Source organism: Rasamsonia emersonii (genome assembly GCF_000968595.1).
Source record: "Rasamsonia emersonii CBS 393.64 chromosome Unknown ctg1118621760052, whole genome shotgun sequence".
NCBI classification, from domain to species: domain Eukaryota; kingdom Fungi; phylum Ascomycota; class Eurotiomycetes; order Eurotiales; family Trichocomaceae; genus Rasamsonia; species Rasamsonia emersonii.
Genome location: NW_013563235.1, coordinates 36,248 through 58,589, shown reverse-complemented (window position 1 = coordinate 58,589; position 22,342 = coordinate 36,248). Strand labels below are relative to the sequence as shown.

Below are 22,342 nucleotides of genomic sequence, written 5' to 3'. Positions count from 1 at the left end.
CAGAGTTTCCCTGAGTAATCAATCAACACGAGCAGCCCTATGTCTTGGCACCTGGAATCTCCAAATCTCCTCCCGCTGGGTGAGACATGGTGGTACTGTACACTGGTACGGACCGTCCGCTCGTTGCATGCGATCTAAGATTTGGGCCACCGGCCTGGCAAGAACAACCTTATTCGTTTACCACCTTCTCGCCATGGAAAAGAATCCCTCCCATGCCAAGCGCCGATCCCAAGGCTGTGGGCGCCTGGTCGCGTGCTGTCCTTCCTCTCAGGTCCCATCTATCCACTCCGTGACACACCAAAACCACTTCCTGCCCCGGATCTGCGCTTCGCCCCGGCCTTGCTAGGGGCCATGCTATTCACTACGGCGTACTCCGTCCTCCGTACAGTACCATTTCATTGTCGCCTCCCGGGGGTGAACGGTCCGCTTCCATGGCGGAGAGGCTCCAGTTTTCTTTCACCTTTTGTATAGTGGCAGCCCCAAATGCACCAATCACCGCTGCCATCCGTCAGCCAGGTGGAAACCCCCTTGGGTTCCACGCCCGTGGCAGAGCACCTCGTGGAATCGCTATAAGATCATACAGCATCCACTGATCTCTCGCTATCGGATCTCCGTCTCTTGTCCTAATGACATCCTCGTTGAACTTGCCGATGTCTTGGTCCCCGTCCCCGACCTGATATCGCTGCCGCTGCCGCGATCCCTCCCCACCATGGGATTGCCATGTGCTCTCTCGCGCCCGCCTGTCGCTCCTTTTCTCTTTTCCCTCCTGGTCGTGTCTGGCATGTCGTCCAAACTGCTGCACATTGCCCAACATGTCCGCTCCTTACCCCTGCTGTATTTCATCATCTACCTGCCCACCCTCTTTTTCCTTGATCTCTTCGTGATATGTCTGGGACGGCTGTTGCTCCGGGGGCCAGAGACCCCCCTCCAGATGCTGACATGCATTCTGGGCGGCTTGATGGCGTAAGATGTCCTTCCACTCCATGACTCACAGACTTGCTGATATGCTCAACTTCCCCGACTTCAGGTTCGTGACATATGGAGCATCCGCTATTCAGTTCGGCTTCTTCTTCGAGACCGGGTCCGAGGTGGAATGGGGTGCCTCCAGGAGTTTTGTTCGAGATCCCGCAGCGATGAAATTGCTCATGAGCGGCATTCGAAGTGTCACCGTCGCTGGGGCCGTCCTCTTCGTGGTATCGTGGATGCTGACGCCATATCTTCACACCATCGTGGGAAATTGTCTTGGTGCAGTCCGCAACTGGCTCGTGGAAGGGTTCCGGTCGCCCAGGGCTTTGCTACCCTTTGCCAGATCGCCAAAGCCTCGTTATAACGTGCGAGTCTTGATCCCTGCCGTTGCCATCACAACTTCACTCCTCCTGATTCGAGCAACCCGACCAGCCGTCCCATACGATCACCTCTCAGAGGCACTCCCCCTCAGCCTGTCGGAAGCTTTCCACAAGTCCTCCGCTACCGCTTGTCACAAACGTAATCCGCCATTCCCTTTTCCTGACCTGATCTCTGAGGAATACTGGGAAGAGCCCCATGGAAATTTCCCCGGATGGGCCCCGGATCTCCGCCACCGTCACAGAGAGAATCTGTCACGACCAGAGTGGTTACCCGAACATCCGCCACCTGGTTTCTCACGTTGGAAGGCCCAGCCGAGAGAAAAACACGATCACGAAAAGGGAGAGAAGGGACACTGTCCCAACTTCCACCACACATATAACCCCGTAACCGACCCGCTGAAAATATCCAATCTGGACTTGGAGATCCTGCATCCCTTGCGCCAGGTGTTTGAGGCCAACTCGGTCGAGATCAATCATATCGTGTTGCTGAGTCTGGAAAGTGGAAGAAAGGAGGTCTTCCCCATGCAGCCGGGAACCCATCTCTATGACTCGATCGTGGAAACCCACGCGGAGGACGAACGAGACGAGATCGTCGACAAGCTGTCCCGCTTGACGCCGGTGGCGCAGATGGTGACTGGAGAATATGCCCTGACGAGCCAGGGGACCAGGAATAACTTTAGTGACGCTGTGTGGCAGGACCATGCAGCTGATGGGATGGGAGGCATCAATGTGAAGGGGGCCATCACCGGCAGTACGTTCACCTTGAAGAGCTTGCTCGGCAGCCACTGCGGCGTCAACCCGTTGCCGGTGGATATGATCGAGGAAGTGAATCTGGACATCTACCAACCGTGTCTGCCCCATATCTTGGAGCTCTTCAACCGCGGGAAGAACACGAGTGAGGCCGATGATGCGGAACCGGTGGCCTTTCAAGAGAGACCGTGGAAGTCGGTCTACATGCAGTCGATCACCGATTCCTTCGACAGACAGTCGCTGCTGAATCGCAGGCTGGGATTCCAGCAGACGATTGTGAAGGAGACGATTTCTCGAAGCTCTGCCAAGTACTACCCGCCAAAGACCAAGGAGATTAATTACTTTGGGTATGTCCTTTTTTTTTCTTCGAAATTTTCATTTTTTTTTTGGCTGACCATTCAGATATGCCGAGTCCGAAATCGAGCCGTATCTCCGGGACGTGATTTTCGAAGCGGCCGAGAACAAGACTCGGCTGTTTCTGTCGCATCTCACCAGCACGACGCATCATCCGTGGAAGGTGCCGGACGGCTTCACTGAAAAGATGTATATGGGCACGCATAACGGTCTGCGGTCGCGACATCAAGATCTGAACAAATACCTCAACACGGTGGCGTACGTGGACGAATGGCTGGGTAAGATTCTGGGGTACCTTGACGAAGCCAAGATCGCAGACTCGACCCTGGTGGTCATGATTGGCGATCAGTAAGTTTTTTTTTCCCTCCGCATCATTTCGTCGATGCCAGGCTGACTCTTTCCTAGCGGTCAAGCGTTCGTCGAAGACACCGCGGTGACGGGCACGTTTGAGAACCCACACATCAGCAACTTCCGCGTGCCGATCGTCTTCCGCCATCCGCGCCTGCCCCGGATCGACATCGCGGCAAACGCGACGTCGTTGACGATCATCCCGACGCTGCTCGACCTGCTCGTCCAGACGCGGTCGCTGAACGAGGCCGACACGGCGATCGCGTCGTCGCTGGTGCACGAGTACCAGGGCCAGTCGCTGCTACGGCCGTTCCGGAGCGAGTATCACGGCCGGCGGGTGTGGAATTTCGGCCTGATCAACTCGGGCGGCAGCATGCTGTCGGTGAGCACGGCCGGGTTGCCGTTCCGGCTGGTGCTGCCGCTGCGGACCGAGTCCGGCGAGACGAACAAGGTCTTCCAGTACCGCTTCACGCACACGGACCGGGACCCGGCGGAGCAGAATCCGCTCGAGGCCTGGACGCTGGGAGGCCTACGCCGGTCAGTGCAGCAGAAGTACGGCCGCGAGGCAGCAGACTGGGTGGACGATGCCGGCCGGCTGGGGATGTGGTGGGTGGCCGAGCAGAAGCAGATCTGGAAGTGGAAGGAATAATGACGACGCGGCGCGCATACTGGGTGTTCGACGAGTCGCTTATATTATATACCTGCCTAGTAATTAGTCTTGGCTGTATTTGGTTGTTGTATCTGGGAAATGGGGGCATCACAGGCGTTGTTGGGTCGATTCTGTCTCGCGGGGTTGACTGCGTTTTCTTCTCTCTGTACAGTACATGCATCCGATGGCATTCTTCGTTCATTTCATATAGCTGGATTGGTATTTTCGACTTGCGTAATCCCATAATAATGACGCGTCATGTCCTGATCGATCTCTGTCGGCGAAGAAGAGGATTACGAATCCCGGGGGGCCATTAGGCCAAATCGTGTCTAGTAGGTGGGGGTTGCTCCTTCCCTTTGTGGTGGATGATGATAACCGCTAACCGTGCCGTGAAAAATAATAATTCAATTCTATTCCACGTGCTCTTTAATACGAATAATGGTAATAGCACTACTTAAAAAAATAATTAAGTAGCTACACAAATAAATTAAAAAAAATGAAAGACGAAAAGAAATCATCAGATGTCACGCTATATCCCAGTCTGGCCTAGAGTTCCGAGCAACCCATTTCCGGCAGATTCTCAATCACATGGGCAATGTCAGCCGTTTCCCGTAAAAGGAAACAGCGATCCAAGACAAGGCCATGCAAGACAGATCGACTTCCCAACGAAGAATCTGGCGTTATATTTAGTCTCTTTTAGATCCACATGATGCTGGTTCTGATTTTCTCTACCTCATTGGACAATGGACCATCTATTCTATTTAATTATCGACCCAAGATCTGCATGTACGAAGATTAGATAAGATCAGATCTAGAGGAATATTAAGATCCACTATGACATGGACATACACACAGGGGTAGGCTACATCGTCCTAAGCTAATACGGGTAAAAGACTGAAAAATAATAGTTCCGAGTATGTATTATTGTAATTAATTATTTCCCTTCCTAGTAAATAAACTATGTACGGCGGAAAGGATAGATATTCACTCGTTCTGAACCCGGAAAAAAGAATCAATCCAAACTCGCCATAGCGGAAAGGATATGTATGTCGATCGATTGATCATGAAACCCAGACCAGACCCAAACCCCGAAAAAAAAAAAGAATCTCCCAAACTATAAAAAAAAACAATACTAGCATGCTCGCTCAAAACGCCGTCAAACGGTAGACAGAACCAAGTTGGTCAGAATACGAAAAACACGTCGTCATGAAAGAATATCATGTCGTCCGCGACAAATGCAATTACCACGCAGCGTGTCCGCCGTCGATGCGCAGGTCGCTGCCGGTCATGAAGCTGCTGGCATCGCTGATCAGGAAGACGGCGGCGCCACGGTACTCCTCGGGCTTGGACAGGCGGCCCAGCATGTTCTGCTTGGGCCACTCGTCGCGGCGCTCGGGGTACTGGACGAACAGGTTCTCGACCATGGCGGTGACGATGTAGCCGGGCGAGATGGTGTTGACGCGGATGCCGTACTGACCCCACTCGGCGGCCAAGTTGCGGGCCAGCTGGACGACGGCCGCCTTGGAGGCGTTGTAGGCCGGGCAGAGCAGGCCCTGCGCGTGTCAGCTTAAGTAAGCAGGCAGGTGACCGTGTGGAGAGAATGCTGCTGCAGACCCCACAAGGCTGCGTTAAGGGAGACATCATTATACATACCTTGTTGGCGATGGTGCCGCTCATGCTGGCAATCATGACAATGCTGCCGCCGTTGCCAAACCGGATCATCTGCTTGGCCACCGCCTGCGCCGTCATGAACACGCCCGTGACGTTGATCTCGAACATGGTGTTGGCGTCCTTGGCCGTGTACTCGAGCGCCGGCGTCTCCTGCTGGATGCCCGCCGCGGCCACCAGCCCGTCGACACGGCCCTCTTGGTTGCCAATCTCCTCGATGACATTGTTCAGCAGCTCCGAGTCGCGCACGTCGATGCGGCGGTAGTGCAGCTTGGTGCCCAACTCCTCCTCGGCGCGCTTCTGGATGCGGGCAAACTCGGGCGACTGTTAATTTTCCACCAACGCTGATTAGCCAGCTGTCCCTCCTCCTTCCCGTTTGGTGCGAGGCCTCCCCCGGCCGCAATCAGAATAGACTTTGCGGGGGGAAACGCTCTAGAAAGCAACGGAAACTTACCGGCTCCTCCAGGCGGTCGAGCGCATAGACAATGGCACCGGCCTCCAGCAGGGCCTCAGCCTGCGTCAGACCCAAGCCCCGGCCACCGCCAGTCACGACGACCACCTTGTCGGTGAGGATGAACTCGGGCAGACGGCGCTGGGTGCCCAGGTAGATGCCCTTCTTCTCGTCGGCGGGCGGGCTGCGGGGGCCACGAGCGGCCTTTGCGTCAAAGGACGGGATGTTCTCAATGTTGACGGACATGGTTGCGGTTGACAGATGGAAAGGATGGAGAGGGGATCAAGGATGAAGTGAGAGATACCAAGGCAACTGCGACACCGTTTGCATAAAGATTATATTACTATTATAGTAAGAAGAATCTTAAAGTCAAGAGCGAATGTCTTCACTGCAGTGGGGCACGGTGTCCGTTGGAGAAAAAGAAAGGCTCAATGACCAGAACCGAGAACAGCCATGGCTGTTCTTCTTTATATACCTTGCTACGGTGGAACCCCCATGGAGGCTGGGAGAGAAGACATGCTCATGTGAGCAACAAAAAAAGACCATGTCGGACAATTACAGAATCGGGGGTGGTCCAGAACGGAGACTGAGCGAGGGGCCATGGGCGGAGTCGCGGACGGACTATCAGAGTTATGCGAGTCCAGACTCAAGCTTGAGGGCACTGCCTGCCAGTCGGCACACGGCCTTGCGCTAGTCTCCTGCTGGGCCAGATTAACTACTTGGGCACTTCCGATTGTGCTGTCCGTGCCGAGTCAGCATGTCCGATGTCTATCTATCAAGATGCGAGAAACGCCGGCAAAAGCCAGAATATTGGCAGATGCCTACGAGAGCAGCATACATCATCAATGATGTTAGGACAGAAACGTTCAGCGTGGAGCCTGACAGGCCGTGGTCGTTGATCTCATCGAGCCATCATAGGCATCGACATCGGCCCCGGCCAGCACACATCCCACGCACGCAAACAACGGCTCAAGGGGAACGCAAGATCGAGAATGGACGAACTCCGTAGCAGTCGGCACGGGACTCCAGGATGTGTCCGCAGAAGGCGAGCCGGGACGGTGCCCGGATTTCTCTTTTGGGCAATCCGACATGCCTGCCCAGGCCGGGGAACGGGAGGGCGGTTTGGGGCAGCGAAGCCAAGCGGTGGAAAGGGATCGAAAGGAACTGCGACGGGAACCCCAGCTGGAAGCCCAGCGATTCTCTCTTTTTTTGCCTTAGCCGCGGGCAGGTGGCGAGCGGATCTGGAGGATTCTGGAACGCTGGGCAGGCCTGCTGTGAGCCGGGCCAGACTCGAGGCTTTCGAGCCCGCCGCGCCGGTTCCAGCGGGGTCATGTGCAGGTCACGTGTGGAACCCCGGAGATCGGCCCGATCCCCACCCCACGCCCTCGTGACCTGCACCTGCCAATGACGCGCGCCATCGCCGCGAACCGACCGACTATCGATATTCTTAGAACGGCCATCGCTCCCCGTTCGCATGCGATCGTCCGCTCCTCAGCAACGGTTCAATATGACAGTCCTTCTACCCCTGGATCGGCAAGACGTCGATTGGCGGTGATATTGTACGTATAATCACTCGGAATATCATACTCTGTACGGACTGCCCTACTGCTCACGATATTCGTTGCTGCAATGCCACGTCGACGCTACACGGCATCACAAATGTACTTGTACGCAATATACTCCGTAGACACAAACAACTCCTATGCTGTGCTCCCAAGCATCCGGTCGTTGTAATAACAAATCTTAGATTGCACCGCAGATCGGCCAGGCCGGAAAGTTGCAACGGGTCTGCCAGACTACCCGAAGGGGAAATTATCTTCAAAGGATGGGAGGAGCAAGCAGTCCGTCAGTCTGTCCTATCTGATTTTCAGATTGAATTTTTTTTTGTTTCTCCCCGTCGGCGACTCGGCGCTTCCCCGAATCAATCTTACCCGTTGAGTAAGAGTTTGGCTGGCAGCGTGGCGGAAGTCTTAGTTTCCCTTCTCGGAATTTCCTGGTTGAAACTAGTCTCCGTCGCTCAGGCCTGGTCTGCTGTCTTTGTTTTACATCGAGTCTGCTGACTCATTAAATTTTAAACAATTAATTATTAATTGGTTAATTATTGACAATTCATCTGCACGAGATAGCGGTCTGCAAGCTGGTTGTTTTTTCATCCCAGCGATGCGACTGATCTCCTCTGTCGCATGTGCGGGCAGTATTCCCGACAGTGGGGGTTATCCGCTATATCCGCTCCGTACGTACGGAGTACAGTACCGCAGACGTGTATACCCAGTGATCTATTATTATTGCACTGAATTGAATCGAATACTCCGTGCGGTACGGATGGATATCAGTGGATATCTTCCGTTGCACTGCGTATTCCCCCCACAGAATTAACAATTATCTACAGAGTACTCCGTACGGAGTTCTCTATACCGTATACTCTGTATGCTTCAATGCCACGAATGAAGGACGGAGATCCTAAGTACTGTACAATTTAGCAACAGCGTGTCTGTAGTGTACTCCGTATGTAGCGTAGTACCGTCTAAGTAAACTTCCAGAATTTCCATCCATCCATTCCATGTTCCAAATCCCATGCCGTTATGTCCTCCATATATCCTGATTATTTCTGACAGATCAACATATCATTATTAATATCAGGTATTATTTCAGGCTATGGTCCGTGTAGGAGAAGGAGTATTCTATTTTATTTAAAATTTAAGAAAAGCCTCAAAAAAAAAGCTCCTGTGGCCCTGTGGGTCACTAGATTGCTCGTGTGACCTGACAAAAAATAATTTGCCCCCATAAATAAAATAGAATAGAATAAAACTGGAGCTCCGAAGCTAATACCTTAGGTACCTTGAGGCTAGAACTAAGCTAAAGTAAAGCTAAAGATAGGGGCCAGAGCCAGAGCCGGAGCCGGAGCCAATATTCAGGAATCAGATAGATACGGAGTAGTAGCCACGTACGCAGCACATACGTACTGTACGGAGGATTTATTTGCCGCGGAGTTGAGCTTGGTTGATTGATTGATTGATTGATTTTTTTTGCTAGTTTGTTTAGTTCCTTCGGAAAATAAAGATTTTTTCTTTTTCTTTCTTTTTTTTTTTCTAAAAAAAGTAAAGGAAAAAAAAAGAAAAAGAAAACAGCTGACGTGGCAGACTGCCTGTGTCTCCATGACCTGGTCGACCTCCTAGGAGTCCTTTCTTTGCTTTTCTTTCTTTGCCTTAATTACCCCCTCTCTTCTTGCCAGCTACTTCCATTTCATGGCAATTGCAATTAATTCCTAAGGATAAAAAATTAGAAATTAAAAATCCAATCGATTAGTCGACTGATTGACAGCTGCCTGTCCAAGATAGTTTACAAAGTTTACATAATCCATCATCTGGAAGTTCACACGGATTTGACAATTCCGGCTTCTTGGATTGGATTGAATCATTGAATCATCGTCATCAAATCATCATCAACTGGCAGGAGTAATGTACTGTACATACAGCAGTGATGAATAATTAATCAGTTGTCTTGATTAATTAACTCTGCTCGTGACTATTATTACTTCATACGAAGAACAGAATATAGTAATGAACTATCTATCTACCTACCTAAGTAGGTACTATTTCTAGGGAACCACTTACGTGGTTAATAATATTCTCACTCCGTACTCCGTACAGATACTCCGTAATCCACACTCTAGGGATAAATACTTAATAGTTGGCATGATCGTCAGGGCTGTAGGCTGCAGGCTGCAGCACCAAGGTAAAAAAAAAGGTCCTTGGGACGGACGGACGGACTGGACCGCTGGACCGGAGATACGGGCCTCCTTCCGCGAGTGGGCCAGGACGGAGGACTCCCCGCTTTTTCCATACTTCTTTGACTAGAGGTACCTACCGAGTACGCGGGTAAACTCAGAGTGGACCGCTTGCTTGTTTAGGCCCAGGGCCAGGGTTAGGGATCATGGTCATGTGCGATGATGATCTGGTCTATCATCTTCCCTACTGGGTACCTGTATGGGGTACTGTTCTGGAAACATGTGACTTCCATTAGTAATGGCGTTTTGTCCTCGATCCACGGTGGAGTTGATTTGTATCCACTGGCTGAACCTATCTCTATCTTCCCCTATTAATCTGCTAGCAAGGGGAGAAGCGTTGGAAGAGAACAATTTGCTAAAACGGACGTCTACGTCGTCCGTCCGTCAGTCAGTCAGCTAGATAATACTGCTCGCGTCTTCCTCAAGTTTCTGTCAGCCCAGTGCTGTGTGGTATCTCTGAGGTTGTGTGTGTCATCGGATAAAAATACAGGCAGGCAGGCACCTGCAACAACAGTGCGGTTTGTGGCTGTGAATTCGTTCTCTTCTGGAAAGAAAAGCTAATCATGTTGTTTTCAAGGATTGCGTTCTTGGTACGGATGTCGTGAGATTCGTTTTTTTTTCGCCCTGTATTTCCCATCCTGTTGTTCTGTCTCCAATAGACATCGACAATCTGATTCTGAGTTGGATATGGATTTATCTAATTCTCCCCTGGCTGAACAGGACGAGAGTTGGATACGACAGAGCTTGAGCGACCTCACACAGCAACCGGAACCTTTCCCTTGTGAACACAATTGCTTCTCAAAGTCCTGCAAGGGAGATCCTTGATACAAGGCTTCTGCTGGAACAGCAACAAATCATCAAGATGGAAAGTCAAAAGTAAGAGTATTGCCTATCTCGATTGAAATACATGGGATTATTTAGCAGCGTCTTTGATTACGTCTGCACATGAAAATGCAACGCATACGACCTAGGCTGTTGAACAGAGAACGACGTCGACCATATGTATACATATTTGGATTATCGATCCTAGTTTGTGTTCTATCCAAGGGGACAAGTTTATCAGTGTGACCTGCCTGCCAAGGCTTGCAACTACGTAACCTATAATAATAAAGTAATGGAATTCATAATATCCTGGCTTATGAGAAGCCCAAGTGCGACAGATGGATAGGTACTGTACATACATCGTTTCTATATTTTGAGACACTACCCAGAGCAGATCTGGTGGACATGCTTCGTGCGAATCATCATGCGAATACGAATTTCTGTCCATGACAGGATTCGTGAAACTTGCCCATGTTTGCTTTGCATAGCAAGATCAAGTGAAAGTGAGTTCCCTTGATGGGCTGGAACATGATCGCCGTCGCTATCCGTACTGAAGGACCCCACTTTGTGATCGCCAAATGAATTTTGATTTTCGATTCCAAAAGAAAAAAAATTATAAATAGTATTTCGACCGTAACACCGTGCCTGGATGTCGATGAAAACGACGAGATTTTCTTCGCATATCGTACAGTTATGCACCTTCATACATGTATGTATTGTACTGCACTGTACCCTGTGAAGAAATTGAGCAACTCGGTTAACGAGCATTGAAGAACCGATCTTGTCTTGGCTGTCTGGAAGGTAGGCCAGTTCTCCACATTTATCGAATCCTATGTAACATAGTGTGATGAACCGTTAAGATGCGTTGAGGTGCAACACATGTACTGTACGTACTAGCTTCCAGCTGTAAAGACGATGAGCTACCCAGACAGGACTAGATGGAGAATATCGTAGTTATATGTAACTGTGGCTGCAACTGTAACTAAATAGAAGACTCAAAATCTCTCTTTTTACTCCATCCTGATGATGCTTCTGCAGAGCCATCGATCGGCGCTGCCGAAGGTGACATTCGCTTCTGCCAGCTGAGCTTGTATCACTGCCCAATCCAGTTAGGGCGGATCCTTAGGACTGCAACAACAGGAAGAAGCTCAGACGTCGAATGACTTTATTTTATTTCTTCATGCCAGCGCTGTACATAATAATGTAGGACGGACAGATGGCCTGTACATGTACTGTACACGTCGGCATGTCGCATGCGCTGGCGGCCAGGATGGACCGGGCGGATTACATATGAATTTATGCAATGCTTCGACACGACTCGAGCTCGCCTTGCTTACCCCACCTCTGAATCAGCCCGTTGATTGATTGATTGATCTCGACCTTGACTTGTGGACTGGACTCGTTTTTTTTTTTGGTCCTCCATAATTATTTCTCTGTCTGTACCCTACGATGTGATGTATATACGTTTGTGTATGCTCTGCGATGCTCTTCATATCGACAGCGGTGACGATCGCGCTGGGCGCGATCTGTGCCCGCATCGTCTATCTCTGCTACTTCCATCCGCTGGCCCGCTACCCGGGTCCTTTTCTCGCCCGCTTCACGAACCTCTGGTTTGTCTCTCTGTGCTCAGTTTTGTCGCTTGTACCCCCGTCTGGACGCTTCCCTCTAACAACACAGCAGGAGACTGTTTAGCTTCCTAAGCGGACAGCATCATATCGATGAGCAGAAGCTTCACGGACGATATGGCCACGTCGTCCGCGTGGCGCCGAACTGGCTGTCCTTCTCCGACTTGGCCGATTTCGAGGCCATCTACGGGTTCAACAAATCCGTTGAAAAGGGCACCTTCTACGATTTCGGCCGCAACCGTGCCAAAGGGAGTGAGAGCATCTTCAGCGCAAAGACCGATGCGGACCATCGAGAGAAGAGAAGAAAGGTCTTTGGGCCCGCTCTGTCGAATGCGAAGATCGTGGGATATGACCCCGTGATCACGAAGAATGCGGGTGTCTTCCTGTCACGGCTGGAGCTGCTGCTGCAGAATAATAATAATAACGATAATAGCGCTAGTGATAGGCCGATCAATATCGCCGGCCTGGTACATCGCTACACGATTGATACCATGTTCGAGGTCCTGTATGGACCAACCGTCTGTCCACAACCGTACACCGATGCTCCAACAACCCGGGACATTCCCAACTCCTTGCGGGTTGTGACCAAGATGGCGTGGTGCTGCTCGCTTCTTCCCTTCTTTGGCTGGTTGATGAGCAGTCGTCCCATGGGCGCGTTGACGAGGAGACCAACGCGGAACAAGCAGGGTGAATTGACGAATATGTCTGCCCTTGCCGCGGCGAGTCAATCGTTGATATTTTCCCATCGAGAGCAGCTGACACTATCCAAACAGCCCAGCATCGTGAAGAACTGGGCTGAACTCCCTGCCGATGACAGCAGGAAGATGAGTCCGAGTGAGATCTGGGTTGAGGCCTTCAACCTCGTCCTCGCCGGGCCGGGGAGCACCGCCGCGGCGCTGACGGCAGTCCTGTTCATGTTGGGGTTGCCCGAGGGCCGGGAGTGGCAGGAGAAGATCCGCCTGGAAGCACAAGGCCAGGAGGTGAAGGCGGCATCGGTGTCGTCGTTTCCGGTGCTTTTTGCCGTCATCAAAGAGACCCTCCGTCTGCACCCTCCGTTCCCAACCGCTTTTCCGCGCACAATTACACAGGGTGCCGAGGGCGCGATCCCGAACTTGCCGGCTGCGCTGCCGGCCGGGACAGTCGTGTCGGCGAACACATTCGTGCTTGGGCGGTCGAAGCAGATCTGGGGCGAGGATGTGGATGAGTGGAAGCCCCAGCGGTGGCTGCTCGAAAGCGAGCAGAAGAGGCAGGAGATGGAAGACAAATTCGTAGTGTTCAGCAAGGGGTCCCGGCAATGCGTGGGGCGAGAACTGGCGCTGCTGACTCTGGCCAAAGCGGTGGTCAGCGTGACCACGCGGTGGGAGTTGCGCAGTGTCGGGAAGCTGAAGGGCAACAGTTATCTGGAGATGGCATACGACGAGTGCTGGGTGACTTTCAAGGAGTTGCATTGACTGTATGCATGTGTCAGACGATTCTTTCTTACTTAATGGGTTGATTATCAATACAGACTATATAAGGGATAGGTTTAATGTCATCATGCCATAATCACTAATTTATGTGACCTGGTATCTCATGAATCGTCTCTAGGTAGATGTCCAGATATGCAAACTTGTGGCAGCTAAATGGAGGATCCATTATGAATGCTCCTACTACATACAAGATATGGTTGAACCTTACACGTGATAAAGATGGATCAACCATGTGACGGGATGGACCGTCCTCGTTCGAGTCCGTCGAGGTACACGGTTGTACCGCGACAAAACTTGACTCAATCAATGAGACCTAACCACTAGCTGCAATTAGATACAAGGTATGTAGCAACTAACGTAGCCTATATATAGTTCGGCAGATAGAGCACAACATACTGCCTTGTTCTGATAAGATTAATTTGAATAGATGGTGGATCGCACTGTATATGTACTGCACAGTACCCAATCCGGGTAAGTCGTTCGTTCATTCAAGGTTCTACTGTTCTACTGTAGTTAAGCTGAATATATATCAGTCTTGACAAAGTTTCATAGTCCTGACTGAGCTTTTTGGTTTATTGTTCTGCCTGCCCTGCCAACTTTACGTAACGTATCTGGTAAAGGTTCATTCGTTGCTAACCTGTTATGGTAGTAACTATATTTTTTCCCCCTTCTTGGCAGAACCAACAATGGCGATAGTAATAGTGATTATGAGAATCGTTTCTGTGTCAGGTCATCGATGCTGAGCTGATTCTTCTAAGCCTCAGCCTACCTAGCGCTCGCAGACTGGTATATTATTAATTACTGGCTGCTTCTTACTAGGCAGATGCCTGAGGTACTAGGTTTGTCTCTTGTATGATTCGGCGCTTTGATGCCATCACGTGCATGTCCCGTGTCCTACTCCGCGGCTTCCGGATGGGCCGTGGGGGCCCATCACGACTCGCCCATTCTTTCTTTCTGGAATCTTTCGTTTCGACTCATCTCATCGTATTAATACACCAGGCTGGACCATTCGTCAGCTGATCATCATGTTATTCTGTTATTACCTCACTGTCGGTAGCAGCCCTGCCATTCAGCGAAGACGGTGTTAGAGCCTTGGCTAAGTTGACAGGCTGGTGGGTTCTTGGTCTCCCCGCTGACATCACGAACGACCGCGCAGTCGGTTAATATCTCTCGTAAGGCTCTGCTCGGAAGACTTCTGATAGGCTGCCATGCCCCGTGCTCCGCCCCAAGCAGCCGGCAGTCTTGCGCCGCTTCCGCCGCCCCCGAACGGGCGTGGGACATTCCATAATACGAAGTGCAGCTGAGCTGATCTGCAGAAATTCCATTTATAACAAGAATGCAAGTCATTGATCCCTGCCGTGTGCCAAGTTGCCTGCAGCATGTGCTCAGGCCCGAGCGCTTGCAGATCGGATCGTAAACCATAGCATGTGCGGCGACGCCCTTCTTGTATAAAAAAGACCGCGCCCTTTCCCTGTGTCATTCTGGCCCTGCGTCTTTCCCCTCGTGAGTCAAGGGTCTCAATTGCCACAATGCGCGTCCCTGGCTCAATCGCGCTTCTCGCTGGGCTGCTGTCTGGTAAGTGACTTTATTTCTCTGCTCGACTGGGCGTGCTTTCTGACCGGCATCGATTCAAGGCACCGCAGCCGCTCCTTCCGACTACCCTGTGGACGTCGTGCCACGCGCACTGCCCAATGCCCCCGATGGCTATACGCCCGCCAATGTCTCCTGTCCGTCGAACCGCCCGACCATTCGCAGCGCCGCCTCGCTGTCTCCCAACGAGACGGCCTGGCTGCAGGTGCGCAGGAACAACACCGCCAAGGCGATGAGAGATTTCTTCGGCCATGTCAGTGTGGGAAACTTCGATGCTGTCTCCTACATCAACCGAGTCGCGAATAATGCCTCTGCCCTGCCCAACATTGGCATTGCCGTCTCCGGTGGTGGCTATCGGGCCCTGATGAACGGGGCCGGCGCCATCAAGGCCTTTGACAGCCGCACTGACAATTCCACGAGTCCCGGCCAACTGGGCGGCTTGCTCCAGTCCGCGACCTATCTGGCCGGCCTCAGCGGTGGCAGCTGGCTGCTGGGCTCCATCTACATTAACAATTTTACCACCATCTCCTCGTTGCAGACCAACCAGCCGGGTCAGGTGTGGGAGTTTGGCAATTCCATCTTCGAAGGCCCCGATGGAGGCGGCCTGCAACTTTTTGATTCCGCAGACTACTTCAAGACTATTGCGGACGAGGTGCAGGGGAAGTCTGACGCGGGCTTTCCGACCTCGATCACCGATTACTGGTATGTATCTACTGATATCTAATCCGAGCAAGTCTGCTGCTGACGTGTCCTGCAGGGGACGTGCTCTGTCCTTCCAGCTCATCAACGCCACCGACGGCGGTCCAAACTACACGTGGTCGTCGATCGCGTTGACTCAGGACTTCCAGAATGGAAACATGCCCCTTCCCCTGGTTGTCTCCGACGGCCGCAACCCGGGCGAGAAAATCGTGGGCAGCAACTCAACCCTGTATGAGTTCAACCCGTGGGAATTCGGCTCGTTCGACCCGACAGTCTACGGATTTGCGCCTCTGGAGTTTCTGGGCACCAAGTTCAACGGAGGAGTCGTGCCGGACAACGAGAGTTGTGTGCGCGGATACGATAATGCCGGCTATGTCTTTGGAACGTCGTCCACCCTGTTCAACCAATTCCTGCTCCACGTCAACTCGACCAGCCTCCCCAGCTTTTTGAAATCCATCTTCACCAAGATCTTGCAGGACGTGGGCGACCATGATGAGGACATTGCACTGTACATCAACCCGTTCTACAATTACACCAAGAATGCCGGTGTCGTCTCCAACCAACAGGAGCTGAACCTGGTCGACGGAGGGGAAGATCTTCAGAACATTCCTTTGCACCCTCTGATCCAGCCGGAACGGCATGTCGATGTGATCTTCGCCGTGGATTCGTCGGCCGACACCGACAACAGCTGGCCGAACGGGACCGCTCTCGTCGCAACCTACGAGCGGAGCCTCAACAAGACTGGCATCGCCAATGGCACGGCCTTCCCCGCGGTGCCGGATCAGAATACCTTTGTTAATCTGGGCCTGAATACCCGGCCGACGTTTTTCGGATGCGACAGTAAGAACCTGACGGGTCCCGCGCCTCTCGTCGTCTATATCCCCAATTACCCGTACGTGACCTTTTCGAATGTCTCGACCTTCGACCCGTCGTACAACAACTCGCAGCGGGACGCCATCATCCAGAACGGGTACTACGTGGCGACTATGGCCAATGCGACCCGCGACAAGAACTGGCCAGCCTGCGTGGGCTGCGCCATCCTCAGCCGTTCACTGGAGCGAACGAACACGGCAGTGCCGGACATCTGCAACCAATGCTTCAAGACATACTGCTGGAATGGAACGGTCAACAGCACTACGCCTCCGCCGTACGCTCCCACGCCGGATCCCAAATTGGCCGTCAACTCGGACAGTGCTGCAGTACCAACGATGTCGCCAAGCAGGATCTTGGTCGGAATTTGCACTATCGCTACGATGATGTTCATGCTATGAGAGCTGAACGTAACGGCCGATGAACCAGATGAACCTGCTTCGTCTTTATTTCTTGCTATTTTGACGGAATCTACGTGTGGCTGCAAAAGGGAGCGGGATATATATTATTCAGATATGTGAATACTCGCATCAGAGCTGACGAGAATTAAATCTCTAAATAGCGCTAGGATTTAACTATAGGCTCAAAAATCTATCAATGAGTTACTTGTAGCTAGTAGTCGGTCCCTGAATGGCACTCACGTGACGTATAGATCGGCGGTTGTCCGGGCGACGGCGTGATCGGCGCTGACAACAAACGCCGCTCCCGTGACCGGCCCGCTGCCACGGGATTCCTGTAAACAGCAGTCAGCATCAACGACCTACCTGTCTAATCACCTAGGTAGCTCTCTCGTCAGATTCAATTGTTCGACATCCAGTACAGACAGACGGAGCCATCGCGAGCGAAAGAGAGAGTCCGGTTGGACTGGTCGACACGACTCATTCGCATCGAATGGACTCAGAATGAGTTTCCCGCGCGCCTAACTCTGTTATTGTCGATTCACAACGCAGCATCGCAACCATATCGACGGCGCGATATTACCCAATCTTTTAAACTAATTGACGATTTCATAGAATACGATTCATCTCTCTAACAGCCATGGCTCGCGCCGCAGTCATTCCGCCGTCCCCTCCTAAACGAGCGACACGGGCGAGGACTCGAGTCGCCGCCAACGAAGCCGCCGACGAACAGAATGCCAATTCGACAAAATCCACAACAACATTGAAGACACAGAAAGCGGCAGGGGAACCAAGCAAAAGGGGGAGAAAACCAGGCAGCGGCAAAACGGTGACGGTGACGACCGTCGTCGACGCGCCCGAAGCCAAAAAGAGGCCCGGCCGGAAACCGAACAATAATCCAGACGTCGGCGCCATGGACGAGGAGACGGATGATGAGATCGGATTTGAGGCTGTGAAGAATCCGGATCTTGCGCCTGCGAAAGCGAGGCCTGGTCGACCTGCCAAGGCTAAAGTGACGAGTAGTGCTCGGACTACGACTGCTACTACGACTACGACTGCTGCCGAAGTGGAGAGCGATGATGATAAGGATGACAGCGACGATGACGAGCTAGCTCAGTCGGACGTACCGAAACGAAAGGTTGGCAGGCCGAGGACGAAGCCTGTTACCAAGCCTACTGAGACGACCAAGCCGGAACCTGCAGTGAAGCCAACCAGAGGCCGACCAAGGACGGTGAAGCCGTCTCCTGTCGCCACGGAGGAAACCGAAGCCGAGACAGAAGGAAAGAAAACTAGAGGTCGGCCTACTCTGAAGACAGCAGCAGTAACAGAACCCAAATCTTGCATCGCTATCGCTCCGACTGCTTCGAGTCTTGCCAAATCGAAACGGGTCGGAGTGGCTGCCAAGCCCAAGAAAGTCACCTTCGCAGATGTCGATCCCTCTGAGTCTGAAAAGGAAAATGTCCCGGCATCTTCTACAGCTCGAGGTGCAAAGAAGACTACCGCAGCCAGCACATCGTCCCAGACGGGCCTCAGGGCCAAGCCAGTCCGCAAGGCCGCTGTCGCTTCTTCTGCACGGGGACGACCTCCAAAGGCATCCCGGCCGGCAGCAGCCAAGCCACTCTCACCTAAGAAGGCCACTCAAGTTGCAAAGTCCAGTTCATCTGCTAGCTCAGAGGATGCAGACGAGGATGAGCTGAGTGGTGCGAAGACCAGTATCATGCTGGTTGTCCGGTCCCCCACCAAGAATTCCTCTGAAAACACGCCTGGGTTAAGCTCTCCGGTGAAGAAGATTAATTTCACTGGCATCACTACTCCATCTAGGAAGGCAACACAAAATGAGAACGATGAAAACGACATCCTTGCCGTCAGGCCACCCTCATCATTGAAGGATTCCACTTTCATGGCCAGCCCGGCCCGACGACTCCCTGGAACTCCGGCTAAGGAAACATTGAAAGACACACCGCGTCGGGGTCCTCTGTTCATTCCTGAACAATCAGCTCCCAAGCCGGAATCATCCACCCCAACGAAGATGTCGCCATTGAAAGCATCGCCGAAGAAAGCAGGTAACTTGGCTGCATCCTTCATGGCGTCGCCGATGAAAACGTCCTCATCGACGCCATTCAAGGCCAAGGTTTCTCTGCTTCAGAGCCCTGCTAAGAGGATCCAGTCGCCGTTCAAGACGATGAGTTCGCCGATGAAGAAGCAATCTGAAGAAGTCGTGGAGAAGGATGGCGCTATGGACACGCAGGTAGATGCTTCCCGTCCCTTTCGGGCTGAAGGGTCGCCTGGGCAAGTCTACAAGCTCAGCGATGAGGAATCTGGAATGGAAGAGATGAAGATGACAAGTAAAGAAGACGACTATGATAGTGATGATGTCTTCACGGATCCTCCTGCTATGACGGTTTCTGAGAACAATGTCGAGGAATCTGTGGAATCTGAGGAAGCAGAGGAACCAGGGGAATCAGGGGAACCAGAGCAACCGATGGAACCCCTTCAGGTTTCGAATGAAGGGGAACAGATCATGGAAGAAGAGGACGACGCTGTCCACACTGAACAGGAAGATGCTGGAGCCAACCCGGAAATGGTTGACGATGAGGACGTCGAAAAACCAGATGAGGAAGGTACTGAGCCTACTGCGATGGTCCAAGATCAAGTAGAACAACCAGACCACGAAGATACTCAACCCAGTATGGTAGTAATTGATGATGAGGAGGTCGAACAGCCAGAGGAGGAAAATACTCAGCCCAGTGCGGAAGCGATCGATGATCAGGTTGTCGAACTTGATCAGGAGGATGGCCAACCTAGCACCGAAATCGTCGATGGCCAACAGCCAGATCAGGAGAATGATGAGCATAGTCCGGCAGGGGTTAATGATCAGGACATGGAGCAACCTGTTCAGGAAGAGGCTGAACCAGGTACGGCAAGTGTCGAGGATCAGCACATCGAACAATCTGATGTCGTCGAGCATGACGAAGTCGATGTTCAGGTCGACGGTGTGACTAAGAATGAAGAAATTGAGCCTCCTGTTGACGCTCCGCAGCAATGTGATGGCCCGAGTGAAGTTCCTGAACGGAAAGAGGATTTCGTAATTTACACAGAGCAAGAGGATGAGACGGAAAGCGTCGCTTCCATTGATCAACATTGTGAACTATCACGTTCACCTGCCCTCTCCTGCACCGGTCAGGCAACGGCAAGCCCGCTTTCTCCCTATGAGATTTCGGAAATGGGTGAAGTAGCGAGTCCAATCCGCCGTGTGCAGAGTATTCCCCCTGCTGCACCGTCTCCGCAAAGCATGCCCTCTTTCACACACCCTTACCGTGATGATGCCGATGACGAGGAGTCGTCCGACGACGAGGCGACCTCGGACGGTAGCCTACGTAAGCGGACATCTAGTCCGTCTGTCCGTGGTGATAGCCGTCGAGGAACGCCAAGCTCCATATCTAGGCAGCAAGTCTCTGAGAGCAATCTGGGTTTCACTCCCTTGGCCGCGCAGCTCAACCGGTGGAAAGCCAGCAGTCCTGACAAGCTGCAACGGAGACGTTCTCAGAAGAGGGGTATCTTCTCGCCCGTCATTCCACCCCAATTAGCTATGAGTCCTGCAATGTCGAGATCTCGTTCGCTTCGAAAAATGAGGCGCTCTCTTGCAGGGAGACATTCCTTGTTGTCGACGTCTTCTGTTCTTAACTCCGAGAGTGACGGGCACAACCAGGAGGAGCAGGAAGCACGTGCAGATGAGACCGTCCAAGAGCCAGCTGAACCTGCAGTGTTCGAGGAGCCGTCTGTGGATCCAACGAATCAGCAGCAGAACACTGGCGAAGTTTTCGAGGAGAGAGCGGCGGCGCACACTGACTTGGAAGTTCAAGAAGAAAAAGAAGAGGAGGAGGAGGAATATGGTGACGAGAATGCTGCTCCAGCAGAAGCTGTGCAAGCTGAATCTGTGGCTCCTGCTCCTGATGATGACATGTCAGAGGAAGATGAAGAGCCTCAGGAGAGTCCGCGTCAGCATCTTTCAATGTCGATTACTCCCGTCAGAGTCACCCGCGACACGCACCGCACCATCCACACTGTTTCCAAGGTGCCATTGAAACCCGAAGGCGAGGTGTCGCCCCTGAAGATGCCCCGGAAACGAAGCAGGTCCCTTTCGAATGGGCCGACGACCCCTACCCGGACCTCGCCCAGACGTCGTGCCAACGTGGTAACGCGGAGCCAAACTTCGGCATCCATATCTCCTGGGAAGTCGCGGCATGCCTTGGAAGACCTTGATCCAGAGGATGTTCCAACTGACACGGAAGCTGAGGGAGCTCAATCCAAGCCCGTTTCGACCACTGCAACTCCTGCGAAGACTCCGCGACGGAACATCACGGCAGACGACCAAGTTCTGCGGGTGCCGTTGTGTTTGTCGACGTCCACACCACCGAGGGCGAAGACGCCAGCGGCATTTTCGTCGAGCTGCTGACCCAGATGGGTGCGCGCTGTGTCAAGACCTGGTCTTGGAACCCGCGGGCAAGCCAGTCGCCAGACGGGGTTGATCCAAAGGAAAGCAAAGTGGGCATTACGCACGTCGTCTTCAAAGACGGTGGGGTTCGGACGTTGGAGAAAGTGAGACAAGCGGGAGATCTTGTCAAATGTGTTGGTGTTGGCTGGGTTCTTGAGTATGTATCACCCTCTTGCAGATGTAGAACTGTTTGCTAACACGTCTTCCAGTTGCGAGAGAGAAAACAAATGGCTCGATGAGACGCACTACCTCGTTGACAGCTCGATCATTCCCCGCGGAGGGGCCAAGCGCCGCAAGAGCATGGAGCCTCGGGCGTTGAGCAACGTCAACGGGTCTGTGACCTCGTCGGGCAGCAGGAGACGGTCTCGCGTGCCGGCCGACTGGGAGACGATGGATCAATTCATGCGGCTCAGTCCCAGCACAACACCACCAAACGCCGGCGGCGCGTCTCGCACCCTTGCCGACCCACCCAAGACTCCAGACAACAGCAGCAGCTACGAGTTCAACTTCGACTTTTCGGCCATGTCCCCCGCGACGCCGTACTACCTGTCCCAGGGCGCGAAGCTAGTCCAGCAGACCTGCCCGCCGAAGCAGACGCAGCAGGGCCTGTTCTCCCCGCTGACTAAGAAGAACGATGACCAGCCGGAAGCCAACTTGCGAGTCAAACTCGAGGCCGCGAGGCGGAAGAGTTTGGTTTTCAAGCCTAAGATTGGGAGTCCGCTAGGACGGTAGACCCAATCTAGCTGGTTCTATCGCAGTGTGTGCGCGCGTGTGCATGGATTGGGAGTAATGGGATTCTGGTGACGATCTATGTATGTACCCTACCACATTGACTTGACCTGACTGCGTTGTTTATCTGCATGTTCTATATTGTACTGTATACCTCATCTGGAGGATCCGATTGACATGTTTCATTTATCATTTTTTTTCCGGTTTTTGGGGGAGTCTGGGTTTAGGGTCTGACTTTATTTATTGGAATGGCGTTCGCTGGATGGATGATGGATGGGCGGATGTATGAATG

At 52.5% G+C, this 22,342-nt stretch overlaps 4 protein-coding genes across 4 annotated transcripts; 3 read left to right on the top strand and 1 right to left on the bottom strand.

Moving 5' to 3' along the window:
* Positions 1-709: 709 nt before the first annotated feature.
* Positions 710-3,447, top strand: T310_3135 (Uncharacterized protein; the record flags this gene model as incomplete). Its single annotated transcript, XM_013473998.1, has 4 exons — positions 710-963; positions 1,028-2,443; positions 2,499-2,798; positions 2,856-3,447. 4 exons carry the CDS (start codon positions 710-712, stop codon positions 3,445-3,447), a joined length of 2,562 nt encoding a protein of 853 aa, XP_013329452.1.
* Positions 3,448-4,688: 1,241 nt separating this feature from the next.
* Positions 4,689-5,812, bottom strand: T310_3134 (Gluconate 5-dehydrogenase; the record flags this gene model as incomplete). Its single annotated transcript, XM_013473997.1, has 3 exons — positions 4,689-5,000; positions 5,101-5,439; positions 5,570-5,812. 3 exons carry the CDS (start codon positions 5,810-5,812, stop codon positions 4,689-4,691), a joined length of 894 nt encoding a protein of 297 aa, XP_013329451.1.
* Positions 5,813-11,657: 5,845 nt separating this feature from the next.
* T310_3133 (Cytochrome P450 pisatin demethylase) lies at positions 11,658-13,251 on the top strand (the record flags this gene model as incomplete). Its single annotated transcript, XM_013473996.1, has 2 exons — positions 11,658-11,785; positions 11,856-13,251. 2 exons carry the CDS (start codon positions 11,658-11,660, stop codon positions 13,249-13,251), a joined length of 1,524 nt encoding a protein of 507 aa, XP_013329450.1.
* Positions 13,252-14,798: 1,547 nt separating this feature from the next.
* Positions 14,799-22,053, top strand: T310_3132 (Lysophospholipase Plb1; the record flags this gene model as incomplete). The annotated part of the gene is made up of 6 exons (XM_013473995.1): positions 14,799-14,844; positions 14,904-15,561; positions 15,617-16,705; positions 17,442-21,220; positions 21,253-21,478; positions 21,531-22,053. The coding sequence occupies 6 exons, from the start codon at positions 14,799-14,801 to the stop codon at positions 22,051-22,053; spliced, it is 6,321 nt and encodes a 2,106-aa protein (XP_013329449.1).
* Between the last annotated feature and the right edge of the window lie 289 nt (positions 22,054-22,342).